This window comes from Liolophura sinensis, chromosome 13 (genome assembly GCF_032854445.1).
Source record: "Liolophura sinensis isolate JHLJ2023 chromosome 13, CUHK_Ljap_v2, whole genome shotgun sequence".
Classification (NCBI taxonomy): Eukaryota; Metazoa; Mollusca; class Polyplacophora; order Chitonida; family Chitonidae; genus Liolophura; species Liolophura sinensis.
The window spans coordinates 29,896,580-29,920,357 of record NC_088307.1 but is presented as its reverse complement, the minus strand read 5'-3'; the positions used below and the strand labels follow the sequence as shown (position 1 = coordinate 29,920,357).

Genomic DNA, 23,778 nt, shown 5'->3' with positions numbered 1-23,778 from the left:
CTGGCAATAAACACCTGTTTTTTTCTGTTCTAATTTGACATCATTGATTAAAGTATGCCATTATTTATACCATGTGTGACATTTTTGCAAAAAAATCTGAATTGGCCAAAAAATTAAACTGCATAACATAATATGGGTAAAGTTCATAATTGGTATGCCACCGTCTAATGCAGTGGACGGTTGTTAGAGCGCCCGCTTCGGGAACGGTAGATCCAGGGAAAATCCTGGGTCGAGTCACACCTAAGACTGTAAAAGAGGAAGTTGTAGCTTCCTCGACTGGCGTTCAGCATTAAGGGGATGGTGCAGGGAGTGGTGGACCCGTATCAGTATAATGGCTCGAGCGGGGCGGATTACTTGCCTTCGGTAAGTCGTCTCAGTGAAGCAGCACTAGATAAAAGAGCGGTGGAAATCCGTCCTGCAACAAGGAGGCACATTACACGTACATGCACCCTAAGGACTCCTTCGTTGTCATATGACTGAAAAATTGTTAAATACGATGTTTAACGCCAAGCACTCACTCACTCTAATGCAGTGGCTGGATAATGAAGCCAGTCTTCGCTTTTAATCCAATATCAAGTGTCAAGTGGAAGAGGATAATGAAGCCAGTCTTCGCTTTTAATCCAATATCACGTGTCAAGTGGAAGTGCCAAATGTGTCTCACTGTCACTACAATCTCAGTGTTTGTAGGAGAACTTTTGTAAGAGAATGGAATGAACTGTTCTGTGTAACATTTGAAATTATAAACTACTTCAGAGTTTGGGTGGGGTTGTCCATACGGGAGAAATTTCCAACAGGGGAAAATATCCTAGGGAGGGGAATTGTTCATAGAGGGGAAATGTCTGTTGGGCGAATTCTCCATGGCGGGGATCTGTTCATAGGAGAAATTGTTCATAGACGGGGAGTGTCTGTAGGGGGAATTGTCCAGGGTGGGGTCCATAGGGGGAATTGTCCAATTGAAGTGGTGGGGGAGTATAGGGGGAATTGCCCATTCTGGGAAATGTCCATAATGGGGAGGGCATGTCCATGAAGGTTGGGTGGGGGGAGGGTATACAGGGGAAATGTTCTGGATCCAGAGATGAATGATAATGTCATAATACAAGCAGCAGAGCAGAGTCTATAGGGGCCGGCAACAGTAGGCCTATATAGGCCTGGGAGCCTCTCTCCTTTTCAGATAGGTGTTTCTGGTAACTGCGGAGACGTGTTTTAGGAGATTTTATAGGTAAATAAAGATCAGGTCTGTAGGGAGGCGAGAAACAAAGTCATTTTCGACGGTTCATACAATTAATTAATATCAAGATTTTTATAACTCTAACTTTCTTTAAACCTGAGTATGTATGTTTCCATAAATCCGCCGTAACTAGTGCTATTTGCACTAGTTAATTTGGTTGTAAAACCAAATTTAGATTCCAAAATCTTGAACAAAATTTATTTACGAGGAAATAATAATAATGGCATGCATGTATGTAGTGATTCGAAAATAAACATCGGCTTGCTGTAGAGGACGGGCAATTTGTACTGAAACGCGTTAACTTTGTAACAATATTGTAACAGTACCCAAGCAAATATCACTGGGGGCCATCCACCATTCCTCCGCTTATATACATATATGTAGGTGAACAAGAAAACGTTGGCCCATGTATACTCAAGTGTTAACTTAGACCTGACGTAATCACGGTGTTCCATAAATATGATCGTCCCGACTGTCAAATGGCACATTGTAAAGTGCAGTCATGATTTTAAATACAGGGGCTGTGATCTCTGCCTGTGGTCTGATCTGGTTTCTCGGCACAAACCAGTACTGTATGTCCCGAGACAGCGCCTAGAGCCGCGAATTAAAGACCCAACCAAACTACGGGTAGATATAAGAGCACCTGTCCATTCAAATAGAACATTTCCCGCGGCTGAGGTTATCGTGTAAACGCATGCGCACTCTATCACACATTGATATCTGGAAACGAGAAGATGGCGGACGTAGATCAGTGGATAGAGATCGCGAAGCAGTGCAAATATTTACCAGAAAATGATTTGAAGGTATCACAGTGGGGTGAATTAGCGTTGTGCTTGTCATTGTATACGACTGATATGAAAACTGTGATGTTTATGTCTTTTTGTGTGCTGTGCATGCACTTTTTTTCGTCTTCCGTAACTCCTGTCAAGAACGTAATTTGTTTATTTTGGATTTGTTATTCTCGTTGAGAGTATTTCTGTTGTATACCATTGCCGTGTCGCTGTCATCTCAATATTGCGGGCTTAACACGGGTGTTGAAAAGAGCAGAATATTTTTAGTGACGAATTTTCCTTTCCGTACTTGACTGTTTGTAAACGAAAACTGGACACAGGCTGATAACTAGGCCCAGTGACTATTTTAACTCCCCTGTTTATTCTTGTCTGGTAGAGTATTATAGCCGCAGCGGCAGCCAGTGGAATACACACAGGCCTTCGTATCGATCCAGCAGGCTCCGCCATAGAACTGTGTCTCTACTGTAATAAGGACAAGGTCAGAAACAAAGTTTTTCCCATTTTAGAAATAAAGTATTTGTCTGTCGGGTTGACACTCATGTTCATTTCTTGGTGTTGTCCAGTGCGTACACCAAATTATCTACAATCTTGACTGAATCCATCAAATTGTCATCACGTAGATTAGGGATTTATCTGGACACAGCACCATTGTCATCAGTCTATTCTTTCCCATAATATGACATAGTTGATACAATGGGATAGAGAAGAGAGAAAAGAATGCCAGATAAATCACTAATCTATGTGTTGATGTCTTGATGGATTCAGTCCACATTGTGGATATTTGTGACAAACTACAGGCTGCATGAGACTCTCAGGACACCATGTTTTACAGATGAGTGTTCTAAGCGAAAAATGCTTGATTTCTAAATTGGGAAAACTTGTTTTTTGCTTTGTCCAAATCAGGTGTCAACTGTGGCTCTAACATGCACCTCTTAGCTAACCAGCATATGAAACATTCCTCATACATGTATATTCCACTTGGTAAAGGCACACCAGCCCCAAATTCATGACAAAACCATTGTTGAAGTCCTAACCATTCTGCGTTAGCCACAGTTATGGGTCTTCACCAAGTTCTTATTTCTGAATGGTGCATGGGCATTAAACAGTAACATTGACTGACATTATTTCCAAGCCTATCATATTGAATTTACCCAGTTATTTAATGATATTATGTGTTGATATTTGAAAATATTTCTTTATGAACGGATTACCCAGCTTTATGAATATGACCTTAGACATAAAGCACTGATCTGTAGCTGTAAACTTCCTATATTTAAAGCCTTTAATAATATAATAACACATTCAAGCGTTTGAAAAGCTACATGTACTTCTCTGTCCACAGAAACTATGTGATATGGTGTGTGAACTCCTACTGGAGGAGTCTAATGTACAGCCCGTTTCCACCCCGGTCACTGTGTGTGGGGACATTCATGGACAGGTAAGACAGAAGTCTCCTGTGTCACTATTTGTGGGGTCATTCATGGAGAAGTAAGACAGAAGTGTCCTTGGTCACTGTGTGTGGGGACATTCATGGATAGGTAAGACAGAAGTCTCCTGTGTCACTATTTGTGGGGTCATTCATGGAGAAGTAAGACAGAAGTGTCCTTGGTCACTGTGTGTAGGGACATTCATGGACAGGTAAGATAGTTGTCTCCTTGGTCACTTTGTGGGGACATTCATGGACAGGTAAGATAGAAGTGTCCTTGGTCACTATTTGTGGGGACATTCATGGAGAAGTAAGACAGAAGTGTCCTTGGTCACTATGTGTGGGGACATTCATGGAGAAGTAAGACAGAAGTGTCCTTGGTCACTGTGTGTGGGGACATTTATGGACTTGTAAGGCGGAAGTGTCCTTGGTCACTATTTGTGGGGACATTCATGGCCAGGTAAGACAGAAGTGTCTTTGGTCACTATTTGTGGAGACATTCATGGACAGGTAATGCAGAAGTGCCCTTGGTCACTGGGTGTGTGGACCTTCATGGACAGGTAAGACAGAAGTGTCCTTGGTCACTGTGTGTAGGGACATTCATGGACAGGTAAGACAGAAGTGTCTTTGGTCACTATTTGTGGGGACAGTAAGGCAGAGGTCTCCTTGGTCACTGTGTGTGGAGACATTCATGGATAGGTAAGACAGAAGTGTCCTGGGTCACTCTGTGTGGGGACACTCATGGCCAGGTAAGACAGAAGTGTCTTTGGTCACTATTTGTGGAGACATTCATGGACAGGTAATGCAGAAGTGCCCTTGGTCACTGGGTGTGTGGACCTTCATGGACAGGTAAGACAGAAGTGTCCTTGGTCACTGTGTGTAGGGACATTCATGGACAGGTAAGACAGAAGTGTCTTTGGTCACTATTTGTGGGGACAGTAAGGCAGAGGTCTCCTTGGTCACTGTGTGTGGAGACATTCATGGATAGGTAAGACAGAAGTGTCCTGGGTCACTCTGTGTGGGGACACTCATGGCCAGGTAAGACAGAAGTGTCCTTGGTCACTTTGTGGGGACATTCATGGAGAAGTAAGACAGAAGTGCCCTTGGTCACTGTGTGTCCAAGATGCTGAATAGACTTTCCTTACATGTGAAGCATTCATAGTTTGCCCATTGCTTATTTGGGATGTAATGATTTTATCTGATTAGCCAGGTTACCTAACGTATAAGCCAGTGCCCCTGTGCTAAAATGTTGAAGAGTACTGTACTGCCTCAAAAATGTATTTATCTGGAGCACTGCATGTTATTTCACACAACATGATATGCAACAATAACCTGCTCAAACAAAGCAATGTTATACTCAAAAAGCAATATTCCATGTTCACAAGGCAATAGCCAATGATCTCACAATTACATGCAACCAACCATAACTTGTTTATTCTACAGCAGCTATGTCTCTTTGTGTGCTCTCTAAGGTATGCTTGTTTCAAAAGTAGACAGCCATATGATGGTAAGCTCTGCTGGTGCTATTGATATACTAAAGCTGAGCATCAATGGTAAATGTCGCAAAATTGATGGTGAACAGAGTTGGCCTAAACACTGCTTGTAAGAAAAGCTAAAGCTGCTTTCTCACATTGGCACCTCCCACCAAGCCACATGGAGAAGCTGATTTCTTACATTGGCAACTCCCACAGAGCCACATTAAGGAGCTGTTTTCTCACATTGGCACCTCCCACCAAACCACCTTGAGGAGCCGTTTTCCCACATTGGCAGCTCCCACCAAGCCATGTTAAGGAGCTGTTTTCTCATATTGGCACCTCCCACCAAGCCACAGTAAGGAGCTGTTTCTCACATTGGCACCTCCCACCAAGCCACATTGTAATAATCTCACATTGGCACCTCCCAACAAGCCACATTGAGGAGCTGTTTTCTCACATTGGCACCTCCCACCAAGCCACAGTAAGGAGCTGTTTCTCACATTGGCACCTCCCACCAAGCCACATTGTAATAATCTCACATTGGCACCTCCCACCAAGCCACATGTAGGAGCTGTTTTCTCACATTGACAACTTCCTCCAGACCACCTTGAGGAGCTCACATTGGCATCTCCCACCAAACCATATTGAGGAGCTTTTTTCTCACATTAGCACCTCCCACCAAACCACATTGAGGAGCTGTTTTTTGACATTGGCAATGCCCACCAAACCACATTGAGGACTGCATTCAAGGAAGCAATTAACTACATGTAGCTTTGGCTAGTGTCTGTAAACTGCTATAGTCATGGAGGACTTATCAGTTTCTTTGTGTACTGTGACCATTTTCCACAAAACAACAACTGTCTGCTCTCTATTTCAGTTTTACGACCTGATGGAACTCTTCAAAACTGGGGGTCAGATGCCAGATACAAATTACATATTTATGGTGAGCTCTATTATTGTCGTCTCAGAAGATGCTTGATATGAAAGACATGAATACATCAGCCTGCAATGTGTAGTTGTCAATGCTTAAGCGAAAGAAAAAAAACAGAAATAAATTTTCTATGTTGTATTTTGTATTTCATGAGAAGTTGGTGTCAGCAAATTGTCGAACACCTGCAACAAGCATATTATGATGTGAGCATGATTATTTTTTTAATGGATTCTTGAAATTTGAGTAGTTGCTGTTTTTATTTAATCAATAAATGATTTGTTTTTAAACACTAGGGTGACTTTGTTGACAGAGGGTACTTCAGTTTGGAGACTTTTACTCTACTGTTAACACTCAAAGCCAAGTAAGTAAAGTTCTGTGTAATCCATGTACGCTCTGTGTAAGCTCAAGAAAGTTTTGTTTAAGCCAAGTGTGTTCTGCATAAGCCAAGTATATTCTTTGTAAACCAGCTCTATATATACCAAGTAAGCTGTGTAATCCAAGTAAGCTCTGTGTAAGCCAAGCAAGTTCTTTGTTAGGCAAGAAAGCTCCGTGTAAGCCAAGTAAGTTCTGTGCAAGCCATGTTAGCTCTGTGTAAGCCAAGTAAGTTCTGTGTAAGGCAAGTAAGCTCTGAATGTTTTCATGTTTTACTTGAGATACATTTTGCTTAAAACATTTTCAAGAATGCGTTTGTCTCCATTTGTTCCTCACCAGGTGGCCTGACAAGATAACGTTGCTGCGAGGAAACCATGAGAGTCGACAAATCACACAGATTTACGGTTTTTATGGTAAATTGATGTTACTTTTCAAAAGAAAAGATATCAGTAGATGTATGAATTGTTGGTAGATGTCAGATAGATATAAATTCTTCTCTCTCCTATCATGTTTCAGATTAATCACAGCTGCCATTAAACTTACATGCAGTTATATTAAATCCACGTCCAATCCTGATGTCAAGTTGTAACATTGCTGATGTTGGAGACATTCAAAACACACAGGGGCCAAGTTTAACAAATTGGCGTACAAACAGTTTTTATCATACATTTGTAATGCGATGTTTTGAACATCACTGTTACAGTACCTGGTGTGCCATTGCCCAATATGTGCGCTTATCATACTTGTTGGACATCTTTGTGAAACTGGGCCCATATGTATTACCAATCATTGTAATCACATGGAAGACATATTGTGGGCTGTCTGCGGCTATGTACAGTATTTAGTTTTGATTTCCCACTGTCAATCTATTAACACTTCGGTGTTGCTGTTATTTTTCAGATGAGTGTCAGACAAAGTACGGTAATGTGAACGCCTGGCGATACTGCTGTAAGGTGTTTGACCTCCTCACTATAGCAGCGGTAAGTGTGCACCAGTTAAACCTATGTCCGGTGCGACCAATGCGTTGTGGACCAGACAGTTATGTATGATGTTCATGGGCAGAATATTCCTGTGCCCTCATTTGTGCACAGGTGTGATATATGTAAGACTTCAATTACACATCCAGTTCTCACTGAGCCTTCCCCTCTCCGACTGTACGTGGGAAGGTCTCCCAGCAACCTACGGATGCTTGTGGGTTTCCCTTGGGCTGTGCCCGGTTTCCCCCCACCATAATGCTAGCCGCCTTCGTATAAGTGAAATATTCTTGAGTACGGCGTAAAACACTAATGAAATAAATAAATAAATCTGAGTCCTCTGACAATTTGTGAATAATATTTGTGTATGTAAGGCTGTACTTTCTGACAGTTTGTGCACAGATCTCACTGAACATTCTAAGAAGTTGTACACAAACATGATATATGTAAGACTTTACTTACACACCCAGATCTCACTAAGCCCTCTGACAATTTGTGCACAAGCGTAATATGTGTAAGGCTTTATTTACATATTCAGACTTCACGTAGCCCTCTGATAATTTGTGCACATGTTTCAGCTATGTATGGCTGTACAGGCTTGTCCAGATTTCACCTAGATGTCTGGGTCGCTGTGAGTTCAAGCCCAGTTCATGCTGGCTTCCTCACCGGCCCTATGAGGGAAGGTCTGGCAGCAACCTGCGGATGGTTGTGGGTTTCCTCCGGGTTCTGCCAAGTTTTCACCCACTGTAATGCTGGCCGCTGTCATATAACAATTCTGACAATTTTTGCACGAGTTTTATCTATGTGCAGGCTTGTTCAGATTTCACCTAGCCGTCTGACTATTTGTGCGCAAGTTTTATCTTTGTGCAGGCTTGTTCAGATTTCACCTAGCCATCTGACTATTTGTGCACAAGTTTTATCTATGTGCAGGCTTGTTCAGATTTCACCTAGCCGTCTGACTATTTCTGCACAAGTTTTATCTTTGTGCAGGCTTGTTCAGATTTGACCTAGCGGTCTGACTATTTGTGCACAAGTTTTATCTATGTGCAGGCTTGTTCATATTTCACCTAGCCCTCTGACTATTTGTGCACAAGTCTTATCTATTTGTGGTTGTACAGGCTTGTCCAGATTTTACCAAGACGTCTGACAATTTGTGCACATGTGTGATATATGTAAGGCTGTACTTACACATCCAGATCTCACTTAGCTTTCTGACAGTTTATGCACAAGTGTGATATTTGTAAGGTTGTACTTTAACTTAGACATCCAAATCTCACTTAGCTTTCTGACAGTTTATGCACAAGTGTGATATTTGTAGGGCTAACACATCCAGATCTCACTTAGTTTTCTGCCAATTTATGCTTAAGTGTGATATTTCAGGCTCTACTTTAACTTAGACATCCAGATTTCACTTAGCTTTCTGATCATTTGTGCACAAGTGTGATACATGTAAGACTTCACTTACACATCCAGATCTCGCTTAGCTTTAGCAACAATAAAAGTGTTACTAACCAGCTAGGGCAAAAAAAAAAAAAAAAAACAGCTTCTAGAAATGCTATGTTGATGTCAAATTTATTGTGATTTCAGATAATTGATGATAATGTTTTATGTGTGCATGGAGGCTTGTCACCAGACATCAAAACCATTGATCAGATCCGCACGATTGAGAGGAACCAGGAAATCCCCCACAAAGGCGCTTTCTGTGATATCCTTTACTTCAGCTTGCCCGTACATAGCCCCTGGCTTCAGTTTGTCTTTATCTATTCTATAACTTAAGTTTGCCCTTATCTATTCCATGACTTAAGTTTGTGCTTATCTATTCCATGACTTAAGTTTGCCCTTATCTATTACATGACTTGAGTTTGCCCTTTTCTATTCCATGACTTAAGTTTGCCATTATCTATTCCATGTCTTAAGTTTGTCCTTATCTATTCTATGACTTAAGTTTGTCTTTATCTATTCCCTGACTTAAGTTTGTCTTTATCTATTCCATGACTTAAGTTTGCCCTTATCTGTTCCATGACTTAAGTTTGCCATTATCTATTTCATGACTTAAGTTTGCCCTTATCTATTCCATGACTTAAGTTTGCCCTTATCTATTACATGACTTGAGTTTGCCCTTTTCTATTCCATGACTTAAGTTTGCCATTATCTATTCCATGTCTTAAGTTTGTCCTTATCTATTCTATGACTTAAGTTTGTCTTTATCTATTCCCTGACTTAAGTTTGTCTTTATCTATTCCATGACTTAAGTTTGCCCTTATCTGTTCCATGACTTAAGTTTGTCTTTATCTATTCCATGACTTCAGTTTGCCCTTATCTATTCCATGACTTAAGTTTGTCCTTATCTATTACATGACTTAAGTTTGCCATTATCTATTCTATGACTTAAGTTTGTCTTTATCTATTCCCTGGCTTAAGTTTGCCCTTATCTATTCTATGACTTAAGTTTGTCCTTATCTATTCTATGACTTAAGTTTGTCCTTATCTATTCTATGACTTAAGTTTGTCCTTATCTATTCTATGATTTAAGTTTGTCCTTATCTATTCTATGACTATTCTACAGTCTATGACTTATTTTACTCTTACATGGTCCTCGGCGTGAGTATGCCTTTACGTAGTCCTGGACTTCAGTTTGCCTTTACCTAGTCCTTAACATCAGTTTGCCTTTACATGGTCAGTGACTTCTGTTGGCCTTATCATAGTCTTTGACTTTAGTTTGCCCTTTTATTGCTCTTGACGTCAGTGTTTGCCCTTACATAATCCTTAACTTCAGTTTGCCATAACATAGTCCTTGACATCAGGTTGCCCTTGATATGAGTTTGCCCTTAGTTCTGAACAGTAAACAAGTGTCACATACTGACAATTCCATCACAAATTTGCATTGTCACCAAAGCTAACTCGCATAATGAAATTTTAAATTTGATAAAATATGGTTTTGTTTAAATTGTCTGTTGATGTAATATTTTTATGACTGACATCCTTAACTCCCCTGTACATCTGGTTTGGTCTGATCCAGAAGATGTGGAGACCTGGGCCATTAGTCCTCGAGGGGCAGGATGGCTGTTTGGCTCAAAGGTCACTCAAGAGGTACAGTAAAGCAAAGAATATTTCAACAGCCTGTCATGAAAGTGGCATTCATACTCCTGTACATATACTGGCAGGTACAGGCTAGCCTTTACAGCAATCATAGATGACTGAGTATTTCAGAAGTGGCACACACTAGCCTTTACAGCAATCATAGATGACTGAGTATTTCAGAAGTGGCACACACTAGCCTTTACAGCAATCATAGATGGCTGAATATTTCAGAAGTGGCACACACTAGCCTTTACAGCAATCATAGACGGCTGAGTATTTCAGAAGTGGCACACACTAGCCTTTACAGCAATCATAGATGGCTGAGTATTTCAGAAGTGGCACACACTAGCCTTTACAGCAATCATAGACGACTGAGTATTTCAGAAGTGGCACACACTAGCCTTTACAGCAATCATAGATGACTGAGTATTTCAGAAGTGGCACACACTAGCCTTTACAGCAATCATGGACGGCTGAGTATTTCAAAAGTGGCACACACTAACTTTTACAGCAATCGGAGACGGCTGAGTATTTCAAAAGTGGCACACACTAAGTTTTACAACAATCATAGACGGCTGAGTATTTCAGAAGTGGCGCACACTAACTTTTACAGCAATCATAGACGGCTGAGTATTTCAGAAGTGGCGCACACTAAGTTTTACAACAATCAGAGACGGCTGAGTATTTCAAAAGTGGCGCACACTAAGTTTTACAGCAATCATAGACGGCTGAGTATTTCAGAGCCTACACAGTGTCAGAAGGGTAAAGACACAATGGAATATAATGATTGTTATGTCTGTTTTGTACAAAAGCATGAGGACACAAAAGATTGGAATGTAATGAACGCTATGTCTGTTTTGTATAAAAGCGTGAGGACACAAAAGATTGGAATGTAATGAACGCTGTGTCTGTTTTGTATAAAAGCGTGAGAGGACAAAAGATTGGAATTTAATGAATGCTATGTCTGTTTTGTATAAAAGCGTGAGGACACAAAAGATTGGAATGTAATGAATGCTGTGTCTGTTTTGTATAAAAGCATCAGGACACAAAAGGTTGGAATGTAATGAACGCTATGTCTGTTTTGTATAAAAGCGTGAGGACACAAAAGATTGGAATGTAATGAATGCTATGTCTGTTTTGTATAAAAGCGTGAGGACACAAAAGATTGGAATGTAATGAACGCTATGTCTGTTTTGTATAAAAGCGTGAGGACACAAAAGATTGGAATTTAATGAATGCTATGTCTGTTTTGTATAAAAGCGTGAGGACACAAAAGGTTGGAATGTAATGAACGCTGTGTCTGTTTTGTATAAAAGCGTGAGGACACAAAAGGTTGGAATGTGATGAACGCTGTGTCTGCTTTGTACAAAAGCGTGAGGACACAAAAGATTGGAATGTAATGAACGCTATGTCTGCTTTGTACAAAAGCGTGAGGACACAAAAGCTTGGAATGTAATGAACGCTGTGCCTGTTTTGTACAAAAGCGCGAGGACACAAAAGATTGGAATGTAATGAACGCTATGTCTGCTTTGTACAAAAGCGTGAGGACACAAAAGCTTGGAATGTAATGAACGCTGTGTCTGCTTTGTACAAAAGCATGAGGACACAAAAGATTGGAATGTAATGAATGCTATGTCTGTTTTGCTTAAAAGCGTGAGGACACAAAAGATTGGAATGTAATGAACGCTATGTCTGTTTTGTATAAAAGCGTGAGGACACAAAAGATTGGAATATAATGAATGCTATATCTGTTGTATAATTGTGCATTAAATAGGTAAAGGAACTGAGATACAGTGGCTTTTGTAGTGATTTCATGTCATACTTGAACATTGCTAATCAGAACTAAATTTGCACTGGCCTGCATAAAAGTGTATGTTGTGTGCTGTTGTGTCAACAAGTGACTGAACAGGAGAAGTATCTCGGCTTGTACCTAAACTGTTAGAAACATGTAATTCTGTCCGCAACAATAATAATATTGTATCATATATTTGAAACTACAGTTTTAAGTCCTATCCACAATGACTTTATTTCTGTGTCAAAAGGCCTGTAATATTCAGGAAGGGCAAGTTGATTTCCAAGTCAGCTGGTCTTTTGACCCATATTTCTACCATACCATGTAGGCAGTTTCATCAGTGTTAATTGTCAGTCTGATGAATGTGGAATTACATTTTTTGTCTCTTTTCAGTTTGTTCACATCAACAATATCAAGCTGATTTGTCGCGCTCATCAACTCGTTCATGAAGGTACGTGTGAGCTCTAGGAGACTCTCTTCATGCATGTATGATTGATTTGTTGTTTAATGCCATCGTATATGTGTATGTACCAGGAAGTATACATTCAGGTGCTGGCTTCCTCTCTGGTCGTACGGAAGAAGGTCTGCCAGCAACCTGTGGATGGTTGTGGGTTTCCCCCAAGTTTTGCCTGTTTTTCTCCCACCATAATACTTGCTTCCATCGTATAAGTGAAATACTCTTGAACATATAGAACACCAATAACATAATAAATATGTTTACATTCAGTAGCATTATCAGAACTATTTAGCAAGACACTGGTAGTCATGAGCTCTGACAAGAATCTAAGCCTTAATTTGCCAATGTATTTACAAGCTACCCTAATTTTTCCTCCTTCCAAACCGCCACTGCAGCCAATATGCTGAAACATATGCTGTGAAGAAATAATTTGCAGTTTAAGGAAGCTTGCATCTTTAGTGACACAAATAACTCATCTTGTGGTCTTTTTCCTAATTGTATGCATAAATTCCACGAAAAAAAATTTTTTTTAGAGGTTGAAAAGGGAGAAGATTTGCAGTATACAGGATTTCTAGCAGGAGTTGTTTATGTGTGAAGTGAAACGTTCTCATTTTGTTTTGTTTTAGGCTTCAAGTATATGTTTGAGGAGAAGCTGGTAACAGTTTGGTCTGCCCCTAACTACTGTTACCGCTGCGGTAACATAGCCGCTGTTCTCTCCTTCACGGACTGCGATCATCGTGAGCCGAAACTTTTCCGTGCTGTCCCAGACAATGAACGTGTCATACCATCACGAACAACAACACCATATTTTCTCTAGAGACTTGTGCAAAGTGTACAGACTGTTCAACAAACTCTCATCTATAGATGCGAGGAATAAGGGAGGTAACTGTGCTGTGGGTGGATGAAGGGAGATAACCTGCCCACCTGGATTCCTTATCAGATGTTAAAAAAATTCACACAACTGATGCAAACCAGGTTTTGTATTGACCCTGAATAACACTTTTTTGTAAATTTGTTGGACATACATGTATGCAAACTCCAGTGCAAATAGAACTGCATGTTATTTGTACAGATGTTACCTTTTTATGGTGAGACATATGCCCAGGAACTGAATCAGTATCTCTGCAATCCATCTTCAGAATGAACTATAACCTGCCCCTAACTACTGGCCTTTCATTTCCGTCTGAATAATTCCAATGGAGTGCATGATGTGAGCAGGAGTTACTCCCCTCTAACTGAGCTGGACAGCAGGTTTATCTTGTCTGTAGTATAAACAGGGTAAACCTTTTCCCTGGCTGCTTGATCCAGAGTTCCCCAGAGTTCACAGCCAGTTTTAATCTGGATTACAGAGTGTAGATATGCAGATATCTCTGTTCCATCTTGCACGTTAAATGTCTGTACTTGAGCAGTTGTAGAATACCAGTAATGATAACCTAAATGTTTTGATGGAGGTTTGCTTGACAGCATGGCCATTTAGAGAGACTTTTGTGGCTCCAGCTCAGTGATTTTTAACATAATTTACATGAAATGTCTGATGTAAATAAAGGTACAAAGATACAAATTCCTGTACATTACTGTTTACCTCAGTCACATCGTAATTTAAAAGCATAGTCAGAAGTTTGATGGTCAGAATTGCCCGTGAATAATCGAAAGACAGTCCATCACCTGTCTTCTTGGCATTTATCATCATCAGTCATTTATTTATTTATTTGATTCGTGTTTTACGCCATACTAGAGAATATTTCACTTATACGACGGCGGCCAGCATTATGGTGGGTGGAAACCGGGCAGAACTCGGGGGAATCCCACGACCATCCGCACGTTGCTGACAGACCTTCTCGCATACGGCCGGAGAGGAAGCCAGCATGAGCTGGACTTGAACTCACAGCGACCGCATTAATGAGAGACTCATGGGTCATTACGCTGTGCTAGCGCTTTAACTGACTGAGCTACGGAGACCCCTCATCATCAATCATCAAATGTGTATTGTCATCAGTAGTTGTAATGTGCCAGATGAAAACAACCCCCTTGACATGTACATGTGTTAAAGCTGAGGCATACACAGTGAGAAACATCTAAGTGCCACCATGTTATCAATTTTTTATCGAGTTTTTTCTTTAACCGGTGAACCTGGTTGTTTCTGCTGACATCACGAGAACCCTGCATGGTCTTTCAGCCACATGTGCATAGGGTATAATTCCTGTGACATCATACTTCCGCTCTTTAACATGGCGTGCCCCTTATGCCTCCTAACAATTGGAGATTCAAACTTGATTTATAAAGGTATGTCGTCAGAAAAACAATGACTGTCTCTCATGGAGTCGCTTTCCACCAATAATTCCGGTTATTTGTTATCTATTCTTTTAAATTCTGTCTGTGACTTAATGGAAAGCTCGACTGGTGTGTAGGATTGCATTCCACATCTGGTTGTGTAGGATTGTAATAGCGTCTTGTGTTATGGCTGTACCGTAGCATCTTGTGTTATGGCTGTACAGTTACATTTTGTGTTATGGCTGTACCGTTACATTTTGTGTTATGACTTTACCATTTCCAGGCAATGTTTTGCCTGATGAACTGAAATGGTTTGTTTTTATCTGCTGCCAAGTCTTACTTATCAACAGATCACGATATGCAAATTCCGAATGAGTTTTTTTCTTTCAGTCGGAGCACAATAAACAGTGTGGGCAGTAAACGTGTAGCCTTGAACGTCTGAAAAGGTGAATGATGTAACTACTAGTACAGCCTTGAAACTGTTGTACATTTATATAAATACTTATAATAAAATGAGAATTTTACATCCTGTTTTCTTCTCTTATTGATTTAGATTTTCTTGTTTGCTGTCAACATTTCAGTCACACACTGTTAGTGTGTCTCATGGGTGGCACATTTAAAGTGCTGTCTTACTGAATTTCCATGCTGAAGACACCACATGCTCAATACCACTTGACCACTGCTGCCGAGAAATTACTCATTGATGTGGTGCAAGAGGTGCTTTTCATGCATTATCTCGAGATTAGTCAAAAAAAAAAAAAAAAAACAAACAAAAAGAAAGCATTGGTAATTTTTGAATAAAGAAAAAAAAAATCAGTAATGTTCCAGTGCACACTCTTGTACTTTGTTCCAGCGCACACTCTTGTACTTTGCCGATGCATCTAAAGATGTGTCTGCCAGGTTCAGTCACCTGTCGTCCCTTAGATGAGAGCCAGCCAGCCAGTCAGCTCACTCACCTCTCGCGAGTGTCCATCATGTACCAGCAGATACCGTCACTAAGGCCTGAGAAGAACAGTGGTGGCTTGTCTGCAGCCAGAAGTAAAGAGATTTACAAGTCCCTGGGCAGCAGTGCCCCCCTGATCTCTGCCCGTTTTTCGTCTGGATTCATAAACCATAGTGCCATTAAGGCTTCAAGAGCACCTGAAACCTCTGGAATTGATGTAAACCACAAATCATGGAAACAAATAAAACATTAGAATGATAGCTACAACAAATCTGATTTGCCAACAAAAGAAAGGATTTATTTACTATTTACAATCTTGTAGTGGGAATAAAATGACATGGCATACTTGTACAATGTCCACACACAGAATTAGTGAAATGAAACCAGCCAATCGTGCATTTGGTATCTTGTATAAATCAGACACACAACCACAATTACAAGAAAACACTGATGATGATTAAGAAAAATATCTGTTTTACTAACCTGTCCTGTATCAACACACCTTGTTTCCACAGCCCTCGCGGCATTAGCACCCTATTGAGATGCATGAACACATACAATGACGGGACACAGCACATCCAAAACTTGTCCCGTGGAACTTAACCCAGAGACTAAGCCTTGTCTTCGAGAAAGGAGCTCTGTGTGAAATGTGTATTTAATGCGCACCTTGATTTTTCTGGTACACATTTATATGAACTATTTCGGAAAATTTTGTGCTTACAATTGTGCAACTCCACACTTTCATCATGCGGGTACCTAAGTCCAGTTATACCTGTACACATTTTACAAGTACATGTATATCTATACACTGATACCATTTTGCAAAAATAAACACCTTATATATGAAGTTATGTTGATAACCTGCAAGCATGCCGGTGCTGTTACTGTCTCTCTGGCACTTTGACTAGACAAATAGGACATTTCATCTTATAGCTGGAAGTTTACTATTTGATTGATAAGTTGATATTTCTTGCAGGAAAACCAATTCAATGGTATCTGGTTTAATTTCCTAATTATCTACAATTCACCTTGTCATATAACCGATGTCCATATATCACTAGTAAGTAACAAAAGCAGTATGCTTATGCTAACCATGTACACATATCCTGGAGCACATTGCAGAACTTTTTATGTGTAAAATACGAGCAAGCCTATGTGAACACTCTAACTACCAGTATCAATTGCAATTTTTCATTCTAAGTTATGACTATCGTAGCTTGGAATCCCCTTGTGCAGGAGGAGACTGAATGTAAGTTAAGGCAATGATCATGATCCTAGTGATTTACAATGAACTTAGGCCTACGATCCCTATGTTCAAGATGCCCCAGGGATGTAGCTTCACAAACGCTGTATCGCGCTGTATCGACATTGGATTCGAACCTACAATCTGTCGGGGTTAAGGCAAGACTCGCTACAGGAATGGCACTGCTTTGGCAGAACATTGCTGCAGTCCCAAACAACACTGCTGTCCCGAACAATGCTGCAGTCCCAAACAACGCTGCTGTCCCAAACATTGCTGCAGTCCCAAGGTGCCTTATGAATTCTGCTCATTCTGGTACTGTGATGTAAGCTTGCTTTATACTTCCAACTTGAACACATGCACACTTAACACAACACGGGATGAATATGGCAGTAACTCATGTACACTTAACACACCATGGGATGAATATGGGGGTAAATCATGCATACTTAATGCACCATGGGATGAATACAGAGGTAACTCATGCACACTTAACACACCATGGGATGAATACAGAGGTAACTTATGTACACTTAACACACCACGGGATGAATATGGAGGTAACTCATGTACACTTAACACACCATGGGATGAATACAGAGGTAACTCATGCACACTTAACACACCATGGGATGAATACAGAGGTAACTCATGTACACTTAACACACCACGGGATGAACATGGCAGTAACTCATGCACACTTAACACACCATGAGATGAAAAAGGAGGTAACTCATGTACACTTAGCACACCATGGCATGAATATGGAGGTAACTCATGCACACTTAACACACCATGAGATGAATATGGAGGTAACTCATGTACACTTAGCACACCATGGGATGAATATGGAGGTAACTCACGCACACTTAACACACCATGGGATGAATATGGAGGTAACTCAAGTACACTTAACACACCTCGGGATGAATATGGAGGTAACTCATGTACACTTAACACACCATGGGATGAATTTGGAGGTAACTCATGTACACTTAACACACCTCGGGATGAATATGGGGGTAAATCATGCATACTTAACACACCATGGGATGAATATGGGGGTAACTCACGCACACTTAACACACCATGGGATGAACACACAGGTAACTCATGCACACTTAAAACACCACGGGATGAATATGGCAGTAACTCATGCACACTTAACACACCATGGGATGAATACAGAGGTAACTCGTACACTTAACGCACCATGGGATGAATATGGAGGTAACTCATGTACACTTAACACACCACGGGATGAATATGGAGGTAACTCATGTACACTTAACACACCATGGGATGAATATGGAGGTAACTCATGTACACTTAACGCACCACGGGATGAATATGGCAGTAACTCATGCACACTTAACACACCATGGGATGAATACAGAGGTAACTCATGTACACTTAACGCACCACGGGATGAATATGGAGGTAACTCACGCACACTTAACACACCATGGGATGAATACAGAGGTAACTCATGTACACTTAACACACCATGGGATGAATATGGGGGTAAATCATGCGCACTTAATGCACCATGGGATGAATACAGAGGTAACTCATGCACACTTAACACACCATGGGATGAATACAGAGGGAACTCATGTGCACTTAACACACCACGAGATGAATATGGGGGTAAATCATGCACACTTAACACACCATGGGATGAATATGGAGGTAACTCATGCACACTTAACGCACCATGGGATGAATACAGAGGTAACTCGTGTACACTTAACGCACCATGGGATGAATATGGAGGTAACTCACGCACACTTAACGCACCATGGGATGAATATGGGGGTAACTCATGCACACTTAACGCACCATGGGATGAATACAGAGGTAACTCGTGTACACTTAACGCACCATGGGATGAATATGGAGGTAACTCACGCACACTTAACGCACCATGGGATGAATATGGGGGTAACTCATGCACACTTAACGCACCATGGGATGAATACAGAGGTAACTCATGTACACTTAACGCACCACGGGATGAATATGGCGGTAACTCACACTCCTGTGTTCCAAGCAGGTTCTAACTCCTATTATTATACCTCATAGGGTAATTATCAGATTCCACTGGTCGAGAGACAGTCACATGATAATCCGCAAAACATGATGTACAACGATCATGCTCGCCAAGAAATGCAGTGTCACACTTCCAAAGTATTATTCCACGTTCACGAGACAATATCCAACGATCTCATGCTAATACCCAAAGATCACATGTGTTTATTCCACAGCAGTTATATCCATTTTTGAGAGCTCTCTGGCATCTGCTTGTTTGTAAACAACCGCACGGTTTTCATAGCTCCCTTATCGGCGAACAAATTTGATGATTCAAAGTACAACTCAAAGAGGTACAGTTGTTTTTTCGGTATTAAAAATCACATGGGGCATGCTGTGGGGTGGGACATCAGAAATTGTGAGCTTCAACTCACTAAATATCACTTCTGTCGAGCTGACAATTCATGATGTCCCACCCCACAGCATGCACTGTCTGAATATTATGTCTTATTTCAGTCAAAATCACCTTCAGTTTTGGTCACAACACTGTCAATGCAGTTAATACTAAACTTGTTTGCAAGAATGCATGCTATACAACTTCTAGATGGTAAACTAGATGGTATTATTATTATTAAAACCTGTACACATGGCTGACATGGTTGAGCCACTGAACACTTCACATGAAATGAGTTGAAAGTAACAGAAAATTTATTGTTAAGGTACACTAGAAGGTCTGTGTTAATTCTCATGGCATGGCCCTAAAATTACTTACTACAGCATGCTGTACTGTAGTATTGGCTTCATTCTAGGTTGCCTGTCAAAGAAAACCAGGGGGAAAAGCATGCAAGTACAAAAACAAAAAATGACAACAAAAACCATTTACTTTACAAAAAGTACGCGCCTGAAAGCACCTGTACAATGTTCAGGTCCATCCACTTACATGTACTTTACTAACGAGTTGTGTGTAGACATACCATGACCAGTAGGGCACAACAAGTTACAGGTATAAATGCTATTGACAGCTGTGATAATCTTACAATATTTACACATGTACATGGTCCAGATACTAAGGCTTTATGAATCTTAATACTATATGTCCTCCTCAGAACCTCAAATGGGGTTTGTTCTTCATCATGTGCCTGAAAAGAGAACAGGCACTTGGTTACTACTTTCAGAATGATAACAGACTGCATTTACGAACACTGTATAACAGTAGTGATTTATTTGATTTGATTGCTGTTTTATGCTGCACTAAAGAATATTTCACTTATACGATGGTGGCCAGCATTATGGTGGGAGGAAACCGAGCAGAGCCTGGAGGAACCCACGACCATCCGCAGGTTGCTGCCAGAACTTCCCACTTACGGACGGAGAGGAAGCTATAACAGTATTGAGCTTGCTGATCAAAACGCAGAGGCTCTGCCGTCTGGAAGTGTGTACAAGAACTGTCCACTTACATGTACATGCAGAGACGTCACCATCTACAAGTGTACATGTTCCCACATGTACCTGCAGAGACATCATCATCTCATCTACAAGTGTGTATGTACCCATATGTACCTGCTGAGGCGTCACCATCTACAAGAGTGTATGTACCTACATGAACCTGCAGGGACGTCACCGTACATACACAAGTGTGTATGTACCCACATGTACCTGTAGAAGGATGTATGAGAACCATCTACAAGTGTTTATGAGCTGTCCAGAAGTGTGTATGAGAACCCTCTAGAAGCGCGTATGAGAGCAGTCTAAAAGCGTGTATGAGAACCATCCAGAGGTGTGTATGACAGCCGTCTAGAAGTGTATATGAAAAGCATCTAGAAGTGTGTATGAGCTGTCTAAAAGTGTGTATGAGAATGGTCTAAAAGTGTGTACGAGAACCATTAAGAAGTGTGTATGAGAACCATCCATACGAGTGTATGAGAACCGTTCAGAAGTGTGTATGAGAGCCATTAAGAAGTGTGTATGAGAACCATCCATACGGGTGTATGAGAACCGTTCAGAAGTGTGTATGAGAGCCATTTATAAGTGTGTACAAGAATCGTCTAAAAGTGCGTATGAGAACCATCTAGAAGTGTGTATGAGAACCATCTAGAAGTGTGTTTGAAAACCCCACGTTTCCTAATTCGGGCTATCCGTTTACTTCAGGATATCTCTGTAACGTGAGACATCACCACCTAGAAGTGTGTATGAGAATCCAAAACCCATTGGTTTAACCATTCAGTTATAATCAGATTTTATTTATTTGATTCTTGTTTTTATGCCGTACACCAGAATATTTCACTAATATGACAGCGGCCAGCATTTTGGTGGATGAAAACTGGGCCATTCAATAATAAAGTGCACAGTGTATTATAATGTCTTTCACTGCTTGCCAAGTTCACATGCAGGGGCCCAATACTTTTAAAAAGGTTATGATTTTCTACTGAATTTTATGGACAAGTGGTAGCTATCTTTTAGAACATGATCCTCCAGTAAATTCTTTTAACACAGGTAGCATACATGTTTTAACGAAAAGGACCTCATGGATGTTGTAAACTGTATCTTATTATCAACTCTCTTTCAATGTTCCATACACTATAGATAACTTGTGATTTATTTTAAAGGCAATTCCCTCAAATGCGAGAAATTCCTCTTTCCCTAAAACAGTGAGATCATATACAATATAAAGTGCACAGTAAATTGTAAATAATTTAGAACCTTATAGATAAAAATATCAGATATATGTTGGATAAGTGAGTAACAAGCAGAGATAGGTTCTAACACATCTGATGTCACGCAGTCCATATAATGGTACATGTAGTCTTATTTGGACCATTTTACAGCACTTTCACCATTGCAAACATGCTAGCTATAAACATGACACAATGTATCTTCAGTAAGGCAGAAGACAAGGCGTGAAGACAAGAAAAGTATCCATGAATGGTCCATCACTTGCCTTACTCTCACACATTCAAGCCAGTAAAAAGGGGAGCTAGCCCAATGCATGACTGCTGAGATTTGCTTTCCCATTTCTCAACCAAGTTTATTAGTGTCAGTCGAAATGTAAAATCACCACTGCATTCCTGGACAACCAAAGTTCTCACCAAGAGCTGTACTAATGTTACAAATTACCAACTGTACTCTATACTTTGCACTTCACTTAACTTCCTCAGAAAATTAGCACTGAAAGAAAAATTATTGTACATGTATGATATGGTTTTACATTTACAGAATAATTGCGAAAACAGTAAAAACTCAATCTGCATAATATAAATGATCATGTGCAAAGTAGTAACCATGCCAGGAATTAGGGCGCTTGTGAATATTTTTTGTTCTAAACGAACAAACAAGGTATGGTATTGTGGCATTTCTTATTAGTTAGATGAGTTTATGTGTGAATGTGTATTTTGTAAAACCCTACATGGATGATGGTCTGATCCTACGGGGATCCTACGCGGATCCTACGTGAATGGTACACCCATCTTTGCTATGTGATCAGCATATGATGTGGTATTACACCCTTCCTAAGCAGATGTTCTGTCCAACATCTGTGGCAGATATATTGTTAGGACGGAGCAATACTGTACCTGTCTAAGTGCTCCCAGAGCTGGTTGAAGGTCGCTCGGTCTAGATGCCGCTTACGCCTGTCCAGATTCAACACATGCACCGCCCACTTTTTCACATTGCTGTCCAGGGGCAGCTCAGACCATTTCAAGTGGAAAGCTCGTACTGAAACACAGAAAATACAGTCTCAGTAAAAGTCTTGTACTAAAACACAGAAACCACAGTATTAGTGACACGCTCTGACTACGAACACAGAAAACACAGTTTTAGTACAAGTCTCATACTAAAACACAGAAACCACAGTATTAGTGAAACGCTCTGACTACGAACACAGAAAACACAGTTTTAGTACAAGTCTCATACTAAAACACAGAAACCACAGTATTAGTGAAACGCTCTGACTACGAACACAGAAAACACAGTTTTAGTACAAGTCTCATACTAAAACACAGAAAACACAGTCTTAGTTAAACGCTGTCACTATGAACACAGAAAACACAGTCTTAGAAAAAGTCGCATACTAAAACACAGAAAACACACTCATAGTCAAACGCCAGCAGTAAAACACAGACAAAACTGTCTTAGTGAAATCCTAGTTCTAAAGCATAGAAAGCATAGTCTTAGTGAAATGCTCAAAATGTGAACATAGAAAACACAGTCTTAGTGAAACGCTGTCACTATGAACACAGAAATGTTAGATTATTGTCTTGCTCCACAAGGAAATATTAGATTATTGTCATGCTCCACAAGGAAAGGTTAGATTATTGTCATGCTCCACAAGGAAATGTTAGATTATTGTCATACGCCACAAGGAAATGTTAGATTACTGTAATGCTCCACAAGGAAATGTTAGATTATTGTCATGCTGCACAAGGAAATGTTAGATTATTGTCATACGCCACAAGGAAATGTTAGATTATTGTCATGCTCCACAAGGAAATGTTAGATTATTGTCATACGCCACAAGGAAATGTTAGATTATTGTCATGCTCCACAAGGAAATGTTAGATTACTGTCATGCTCCACAAGGAAATGTTAGATTATTGTCATGCTCCACAAGGAAATATTAGATTATTGTCATGCTCCACAAGGAAAGGTTAGATTATTGTCATGCTCCACAAGGAAATGTTAGATTACTGTAATGCTCCACAAGGAAATGTTAGATTACTGTCATGCTCCACAAGGAAATGTTAGATTATTGTCTTGCTCCACAAGGAAAT

At 40.4% G+C, this 23,778-nt stretch overlaps 2 protein-coding genes across 3 annotated transcripts in view; one reads left to right on the top strand and one right to left on the bottom strand.

Moving 5' to 3' along the window:
- The first annotated feature begins 1,956 nt into the window (after window positions 1–1,956).
- Window positions 1,957–15,322, top strand: LOC135480089 (serine/threonine-protein phosphatase 6 catalytic subunit). Of its 2 annotated transcripts, XM_064759842.1 has the most exons (10): window positions 1,957–2,031; window positions 3,362–3,457; window positions 5,798–5,863; window positions 6,145–6,212; window positions 6,563–6,636; window positions 7,124–7,203; window positions 8,785–8,904; window positions 10,198–10,287; window positions 12,464–12,521; window positions 13,154–15,322. In XM_064759842.1, exons 1-10 carry the CDS (start codon window positions 1,963–1,965, stop codon window positions 13,342–13,344), a joined length of 912 nt encoding a protein of 303 aa, XP_064615912.1. In that variant the 5' UTR covers window positions 1,957–1,962; the 3' UTR covers window positions 13,345–15,322. The 2 variants fall into 2 exon arrangements, with proteins under 2 accessions (XP_064615912.1, XP_064615913.1); XM_064759843.1 differs by lacking the exons at window positions 1,957–2,031; window positions 3,362–3,457 and adding an exon at window positions 4,336–4,344.
- A 4,127-nt stretch (window positions 15,323–19,449) lies between these two features.
- The window catches only part of LOC135480292 (parafibromin-like), a 51,059-nt gene continuing 46,730 nt past the window's right edge, over window positions 19,450–23,778 (bottom strand). The window contains exons 13-14 of the mRNA XM_064760093.1: window positions 22,582–22,723; window positions 19,450–20,151 (exon numbers count right to left, since the gene is read on the bottom strand). Of these exons, the coding sequence (XP_064616163.1) occupies window positions 20,115–20,151; window positions 22,582–22,723 (179 nt within the window). The 3' untranslated portion in view covers window positions 19,450–20,114. The remainder of the gene's footprint in view (window positions 20,152–22,581; window positions 22,724–23,778) is intronic.

Excerpts from the sequence above, each read along its gene's own strand:
- LOC135480089 (XM_064759842.1), top strand. The coding sequence starts at position 1,963 with ATGGCGGACGTAGATCAGTGGATAGAGATCGCGAAGCAGTGCAAATAT. Across the intron at positions 7,204-8,784 it reads ACCTCCTCACTATAGCAGCG|ATAATTGATGATAATGTTTT; the intron begins GTAAGTGTGCAC and ends TTGTGATTTCAG. Across the intron at positions 8,905-10,197 it reads ACAAAGGCGCTTTCTGTGAT|CTGGTTTGGTCTGATCCAGA; the intron begins ATCCTTTACTTC and ends TCCCCTGTACAT.